General features: G+C 29.1%; 1 protein-coding gene across 1 annotated transcript; it reads left to right on the top strand.

Annotated features, from left to right (window-relative positions):
- The first annotated feature begins 2,616 nt into the window (after window positions 1–2,616).
- Window positions 2,617–4,126, top strand: LOC114405185. Its single transcript, XM_028367824.1, has 2 exons — window positions 2,617–2,943; window positions 3,779–4,126. The coding sequence occupies exons 1-2, from the start codon at window positions 2,617–2,619 to the stop codon at window positions 4,124–4,126; spliced, it is 675 nt and encodes a 224-aa protein (XP_028223625.1).
- Window positions 4,127–8,955: the final 4,829 nt, after the last annotated feature.

Raw genomic sequence — 8,955 nt, 5'->3', positions numbered from 1 at the left:
TGCTTTGATGACGACTGAGGATGAAAGTTCTATTGCGCTGAAAATTCTGAAGGTAAAGTAGTTGAATTCTAATATCGTTTTATTAACAGAAAAAAAAGGAGATGTTGGTAGATTCATTTTTGTGAACGGATAAAAGAAGATTCGTTTTTGTGTACGAATAAAAAAGATTCATTTTTGTGTAATTAATTTGTACGTGTTTTGCCATGTACTTTTGGCCGTACGGGTTCAGCTAGCATTTGTAGTTTTCTTTCCTTCGGCTTATTGGACGTTCGTCTCAAAACAATGCATACTAATAGAAAAAAAAATGTTAGTTATTAAATTTCTTTCCATCAACATAGTTTTATTTAATGAAAAATGATCTTGGCATTATAAGTTTTTGAGTGGTGATACATATATCTCGATTTTCTCTATGCTTATAGAACTGTGTGTTAAGGGGTTCAGGATATGATGATGAGCCTAGGTTTGTTCGAACTTAAAAAAAGTAACAGATAGACAAACGTTGATTATACGTAAATGCAAATAATATAAGAAATTAAGATTAGGATAAGGCATTTCTTAGGAATATATTATTTGACATATAAATGAAGAGGAAATTAAAAAAGGCTCATAAGATATAAGTTTAATATATAGTTAGGACTATATGTTTCTACAACATATGAAGTACCTTATTTTTTCATCCACTAAATCAAAATTTGTAACACTTTGTTATCACTTTTTTTATTCATGATATGTTTTTAAATATAATTTTGTTCGAGACAGAATTGAAGATTAAATATAAGTAATAAATACTTGTCTTAACAAAAATTTAAATCTTAATTCATCATGGTATAGGAGATTAACTTTTTTCATTAGACTCAATTCAAATAATCGATTTCGATCTTTCAAAATTTTCTTTTTCAGAGAAATCAAAATACTTTATCATATACCATTTCATATGTTATATAAAATGTGACCATGTTGGAAGAGCCAGCATCAACTCAAATTTGGAGCTCTCATGACACCATTTGGTATCTCTCCACCGCGTCACATATATAACAATTCCTCTTAGTGGTTCACCAGTTTGACATTGACAACCTTTTCTTGACCTACATTCGGAGAATAATAATTAATTAACAAATTTATTTCATGATTGCATATTCTGAAATAAATAAGATATTATTCAATATGATATATATATATCATTGAGTGTGACAAAATCCAAGTGTATAGGTCTCCAAATTAATGGATATATTAGGTTTCAAGCATCGAGCAAGACGGCACGACCATACCAAGATGTTCCGTTTTAACGAATAAGAGTAAAAAAAATGAACAAAATGCTAAGTTGTGTCAGATTGGTCTTGAATCCAAATATAGAAACTCACGCAATGACATACTCATATACAATTATATTTTTTGTCCCACCTAGGAATTTATCCATTATTTTTTGCAGCACTATATATAGTACGGTGATAGCAATTCACACAGAGTCGCATAGAAGAAGTAGCTGAAGCCCATGGAATCCGGCCCAAGCTTAATGGTTCACGTCTGCCTGTTTGGAGGACTTTGTGTGATGTCCTACGAAGCCATCAATCCATTTCCGGGGATATACTACAATAGGAAATTAGAATAAGTTAGTTATAACAAATTCAAAACTGTTATAGCCACTACTAGTCTATTATAAGTTTGTTAGAAAGCTCGTAAGAGCATTATGCCCTTTGTCCCAATCAGCAGTGTATAAACAGTGTATAAATTCAATTACAATCAATAAAAAGATATGGATGAATTCACTTATCTGTAGTATTGTAGCATGGTTGTTCAAGAGGTTCCTTGACCTTGAATCTAGGACTGTCTTTTCCCTCTGCTCCTAACATTGGTCTGGCCCGTCATAGTCGACCATTCGACATGGAAAACAATTGAAGAAGCTATTTCTTCTCTGTCGGACAAGCTTTCTGATCTGGCCAGTAAAGTTGCGGCCATGTGCAACCAGTTATCACAGCTCACCACGCTCCCTACTTCACCCTTGCCACCCCGTCACCTCCAGGTCAACACATGAAGCTTGACATCTCTCGATTTAATGGTCATGACCCATTGGGTTGGATCTTTAAGATCTCCCAGTTCTTCGACTACCAGGGAACTCCGGAGGAAGAACAAACTACGGTCGCCTCGTTCTATATGGATGGCCTTGCACTCAACTAGTTCCAGTGGATGTTCAGAAACGACTTCATCACCTTTTGGCCATGATTGTTGTAGGCCCTAGAAAATCGTTTCGCACCGTCGTTCTACGACGATCCCCGTGGAGCCTTGTTCAAGCTTTGCTAGCGTGGGTCTGTGATAGAGTATTTGACAGAGTTTGAGCATTTGGCGAACCGTATAATTGGCCTTCCGTCGCCCTTTCTTCTCAGTTGTTTTGTCTCCGATCTATCACCAGAGATCCGTCGCGAAGTCTAGGTGTTGCAACCTCTCTCCTTCCCTCAGGCCACCGCCCTTGCCCGCCTCCAGGAGGACAAAATTAATGATCGTCGAAAGGGCTCCCAGCAAACCCTTTTTTCAGTTCCTCCCCAACACCATGCCCAATCTTTTTCCCCAACTAATTTCCCCAAACCTAAAACCCAATTCGCACAGCGTATTGCTAAGGACATGGCCTTTCGACGCCAGAAAGGTCTTTGTTACAACTGTGATGAGAAGTGGAGTTCTTCTCACCGTTGTAAGGGTCGTGTCTTGCTCTTTGTGGCCGAATCCGATGAACCCCTTGGCTCTGAACCAACACAATCTTTCTCGACCCCCATTGAATCTTCCTCTGATCCTCACCCACCTGACCTTTCTCCAATAAACCCCCACATCAGCCTCAACGCCTTAGCCGGTATTCCCGTCACTGACACTTTTCGTGTCTACGACTTCATTAACCAGGCGAGCCTCATCGTGCTCGTCGATAGTGGGAGTACCCACAACTTTGTCCAACCACAGGTTGCTAAGTTCCTTAACCTTCCCGTAGTGGACATACCTCCCTTACGAGTCATGGTTGGGAATGGCTTAGTTTTGGAGTGAAGTCAATCCTGCCCTAACATTCCCATGACCATTCAGTACAACCTATTCGAAGTGACGCTTATGGTTCTACCTATCAGCGGTGTCAATGTCGTTTTGGGCATTGAATGGCTCAACACGCAGGGCCCTATCATGACTGATTACCAATCTTTCACCATGACCTTCGTTCACTTAGGACACCAAATTGAGTTACGCGCTGATGTCCAAACCAAACCTTCTCAAGCCTCAACCCATTAGTTAAAACGAATGCTCCAAACCACTCCACCTCAGCCTTATTTCATTTATCTTTACTACCTTTAGCTTCACCCAACCCACCCACCAACCCATCTCACCTAATTTCCACCATTAACGACCTCCTCCTCAAATTCGACCCTATCTTTCAACTCTCAACTACACTTCCCCCTCTTCGCCAGCACGTTCATCACATAAGTTCATCACATAAACTTCGTCCCCTCCGCCAACCCCATCAATGTTAGACCCTACAGATATCCATACTTCTAGAAATAAAAAATTGAACGACAGGTTTTAAAAAAAAATAGGTAATGAATTAAACAAAAAATATATTATATATTTCGGTCAAAATTTAATTCTGTATCACTTAGAAATTGATCAAAACAATGGACACGTGATAGTTAGAAACTATATAATAATTTTTCCGTCTCGACCCACTTATGCAAACAATTGACTTAACATTAAGTCATTTCAGCTTTTAGACAACAAAAATTCTAACTAAAAACCCATCTGACCCCATATTCAGGTGCAAAGACTCCTGCAGCTACGTATTGAGGCTCAAGGAAAATACCTTCAGGCAGTGTTGGAGAAGGCTCAGGAAACACTAGGTAGACAGAGCTTAGGAGTAGTAGGACTTGAAGCTGCCAAACTTCAACTCTCAGAGGTAGTGTCAAAAGTGTCCTCTCAGTGCCTGAATTCAGCATTTTCAGAGCTGAAGGAGATACAAGGATTTAGCCCCCACCATCAGAAACAAACACAAACCAACAACAACCAGCCAATAAATGCAAATGACTGTTCCATGGACAGTTGTCTCACATCCTGTGAGGGATCATCACAAAAAGATCAGCAAGAGATACAAATTTGTAAGCAGTAATTATAGTGGATATAGAGTATATCGTTTTATTCTATATATATGCTTATTCAAAGTTTAAGACATGCACGCGTGCCTGATATGTATTTGAGATATGTCGCATATAAGAAAATACAAGACTAATTATAAGCACATGCATGCATCTCACTTTTCAGTCTCATTTTTACCGCTTTTTTTTTTTTTTTCCTTCTATTTCTATTTGTCTCTCTTTTTTTTTTTCCATCAAATCCCAATCACTTATTGTATCTATCATTTTACCTTTCTTGCTTCTACCCCAATTAATATTCATCCTAAAATGAGATGGATGCTAATTAACTATCTCATATAATATTTTGGAAACAAATGTTAAATTATAATTTTGGTTTTTCTATTCACAATTTTGATTCCCTTATTTATAAATCAAGATATTTAGTTCCCTTAGAGTTTATGTAGATTGTTACCATAACGCAAAAAAGATTAAACAAAGTAAAAAATAAAAAATTTCTTAATAAAAATTGAACTCATAATCCTTTATTCATAGAAAGGACAATAAATAAGTAATACAATTATTTTATACAATTAAATACATAACCATTAACTTTTTAAGTATCATTAGTCAAGAGTTTTTTTTTTAAAAAAAAATATCAAAATTTATAAATTAAAATATTTAATATATAAATATTTTTACTTTTATTTTATATCATTTTATATGTTTTATTTTAAATAGTTTACATATTTTTATTTTTATTTTATCAATTTATAATTAAATTTAGTAAATTAATAAGTAAATTATTTACATATTTTTTTATAAATTGATTTTAATATACAAATTATTTACATAAAATTAAAAAGATTTATATATTAAAATATTTTTTAGTTTATAAATTTTAATAATTTGAAAAAATTAATAACTCTTGACTATTGATACATAAAGAATAATGTTAATATAGTTAATTAAATAAAAAAAATGTTTTATTTTCTTATCTATGAATAATTTTAAATAAATAATTAGAGTAAAAATAATTTGTATATTAAAATAAATTTTAAAAAAAATTATGTAAATAATTTAATATTAATTTATGAAATAAAAATAAAAGTATGTATAATATTCAAAATAAAAATGTATAAAATGATATAAAATAAAATTTAATATTAAATATTTTTTAATTTATAAATTTTGATCATTTAAAAAAAATAACTCTTGACTATTAGTGTAGCTAATTAAACAAATAAGGTGTTTTAGTGATTTATTTGTTTTGTCTAAAAATAAAGGATGATGAGTTTAATTCGTATTAAGACATTTTTATTTTTCACTTTATTTTTTTTTCACATAAGCGTCATATCAACCATTTAAATAAGTTCCTCTGAGCATTAATATAATATATCAAAGTCAATATTTGACAATGGATAATCGATGACAGAATGATCAAAATTGTTTATTTTAAAAATAAAAAAACTCAATATCTTGATTTAAAAATAAGAGGATCAAAATTGTGAATTTAAACTTAAACTTATTGAGAAACAAAATTTTAATTTAGCCAAAAAGAAAAGGTAGAGAAAAAAAACAATAAAAATGTAATAAATAATATGATGAGAAAATAAGAGAAATAAAATAAATAAAAAATAAGTATATATTTATAATAACCCTTTATTAATGAGTTTATATATAAATATATATATATATATATATATATATATATATATATAATTCATTTTTTTTATATCTATGCAGTATACATTACTCATTTTGTGCCTTATATACTTTTCTTTTAGTTCCTCCTTAATTCTTTTTTAATTGTAGATATGTATAACTGTAAAAGAAAAATTGTAAGAACAAATCATTATTTAATAATGGACATGATCTTCTTCAACTCAACTTTTTATAAATTCAATTTAAGGAATTTCTTTTGTTTTCTCTTTTTTTATTGTAAAAATGATCATGTACTTCAACATATGTAGAGTCATATAATAGAAATATATTTAAATGAATTATTTCTTTTTTATTGTATAAATGTTTTAAAAATTATATTTAAACAACAAATGAAAATGGAATAGGTTCATATGCTAATTGTTAAAATATTAATTACATAGCAAAAATAATGATATTATTTAATGATTAACAAAATCTTAAAAAAGAAAAAAAGAAAAATGAGGATGAATATTAATACTCAAACTGTGTCAAGCAAAGAAATTTAATTACAATACATTAGAACATATCTAATAAAATGCTTACATGAGTTGTTTAACTTTAAACAACTTTGCTTAAGTTTCTTTTTTTCTCATGAGCATGTGACGTGAAATTGTTTATATAAGCATCATTAATTATATAAACAATCATTGTTTAATAACATTATATCATGAATAACATATTTTTAAGTTTTATAAGACTCACAAAATTAATTTAAGCATTCACTTTAATAATGTTAGTATTTGAGTAAATTTTTGTTTAAAATACTTATATCTATATGAAATTATAAAACACACAAAATTATGATAAATAAATCATATAAGCAACTATGCATTTACATATTAATATTTAGTTACATATTAACATATACGGTCTTTCAAAGAAAATTATGGCAAGTTTATTAATTTTAATAATAATTATTTGGGAAAAAGGTATTTAGGCACCTAATGATCAGTAGAAAAAGACTTGGAATTAATTTTTGCTTTTAACCACACCCAGGATATCAGACGTTGATAAAAAAAAAAAAAAAATCTTCCATACACAGTTTAAGCATTGATAATTGTCTGTTTCCTTGCGAACAAAATGTAGCTAATAATAAAATATATTTTCTAGAGCACAATTCAGCTCTTAGAAGAGAAGGCATTAATTAGGAGAAATGCAATGAGTTTGCTCTGTGTACTTAAGATGATGATCGACCAAATCATAGCGGTTGCATTTTATTTTTAGGTTTCGATACACTTGTTAACTTTCTCTTTTTTATGATGAGTGGCGCACTGGTTAATCTATAGAGAAATGATTTTTGAACACAATTAACTTTTCCCAATATTTAACTAACATTTAACATTTATCATTTATCATTTTTCTTTATTTTTATCTTTTTTTATCACATTATATTACCTAAAAGTCATTTTTGTATTGATTACGTGTAAATATTATAGAGATTAAGCCGTGTTCCTACTTAGCCAACAAGTTGAAGCGCTGAATTTGTTTATAATTTAATATGAAATCTGATACACAAACAATAATATATACATGCACAACAACATTTTTTGTATTTATAGGTAACAAATGATATGTAATAGAGAAATAAACACAAAAAATATACCAACTGTTATATGAATTGTTAGACATGTACAAATTCTCATTTAATATTGAGTGCAGAGTAGGAAAAACAATTTAAAAAACAAATGATAAAGACTTTAATAATTATTTAGTCCTACAATATAAGGGTATTTTGCTTTTAATTCTTTATTTTTTTTTCCTGTCGTTAGATTTCTCCATTAAATCCAATGAAAATTAAAACAAAAACTTATAGAGAAAAAAAAATTAAGAAATTTGTTTGATTCACAAAATATTATAATATTGAACAAGATAAATATTTTTGTTTTATGTTTGATTTAAAAAAGATTATGAGACAAAACAAATCAAACAAATGAGGATAAGATTTTTGTCACTAAAAAAAATAGGTGACAAAATTTTGTCTCGGGTACAAAATATTAAAAAAACACATATATTCATATTTTTTATCTCTTTTATAACAAAATAATAATAGCTAACCTATGTAATCATTTTAAAAAAGAAACATAAGATTTTTTTATTCTAATCTATCTCTCTTTATTTTGGTAAACACAATAAATTTAATATAAAATGAATTAAGATAATTAATATTAAATATTTTACTGAATTTTATATTATGTCACTTATATTTTCTATTATTCGTTAAACTATATGCAAGATAAAAAAATATTATGTAACTTATATTTTTATCTTGTGTTGTTTTTCTTATCTTGTCTAATATCATATTTTAAACGAATCAAACCTACCTGAAAAAGAGTAAAATGAAAGAAACCAAAATTAATTAAGGGGATAAAAACAAAAACAACATTTTTTAAAGAACTTTCTACAAAACTCTGTTGATTAATTATCGTCTATTATTGTTTGTGTATAAAACCTTCCCTTTGAAAACTCTTATCCGACAAAAAAAAAAATGTCTTAAAAAGAATTTTTGGTTAAATTGTAATTTTATCCCTTCTTATAATTTCTGTCTTTACACCCTTAATTCTTACAACTTTCTATTTTTCTTTCTCTTGACTTAGTCCTTCATCCCAGTGTTCCTTCTTGTTTCTCTTGCTCCTTGTCCCTTCGTCACTTGAAGTTCGATCAAACCAGTATAACATGAAAGTCAATTATAAAGTATTGAAAGATTACAATGAGACTTGTACATTTCACAATAACAATTAACCTGTTCAGAGAATAAATTTTATAATAAAGATAGATCAACAAACAATTAGGTCTGACAACATTAATGAATTAAACCAACTCAAATTTTGAAATTTGATTTGACAGTTGATTCATTAAATTTAATGTAAGAACCAAATGAGTTAAATTTGAGTTTAAAGTTATGCTCGTTAAAGAGTTGAGCTTGAACTATATATAACTAGATTCGATTGACTCGTGAACTAACTTGATATATAAATCTATCTATTTATATCTAGATCTATCTATTTATCTATGTATATATTAAATATTTTATATTATTAAATTCTTATAATTATTTATAGTTAATTTAATATATATTTTATGAAATGCATAAACAAAAGCATGTACAATAATTATAAATTTAGCATCTACATATATAGTAATATATTTAATATTATTAAATTGA

This window comes from Glycine soja, chromosome 3 (assembly GCF_004193775.1).
Source record: "Glycine soja cultivar W05 chromosome 3, ASM419377v2, whole genome shotgun sequence".
NCBI lineage: Eukaryota > Viridiplantae > Streptophyta > Magnoliopsida > Fabales > Fabaceae > Glycine > Glycine soja.
This window is presented reverse-complemented; position numbering and strand designations above follow the sequence as displayed.

Coding starts and splice junctions, on each gene's coding strand:
- LOC114405185 (XM_028367824.1), top strand. CDS start 2,617: ATGGCCTTTCGACGCCAGAAAGGTCTTTGTTACAACTGTGATGAGAAG. Junction 2,944..3,778: donor ACAACTTTGTCCAACCACAG/GTTGCTAAGTTC, acceptor CCCCATATTCAG/GTGCAAAGACTCCTGCAGCT.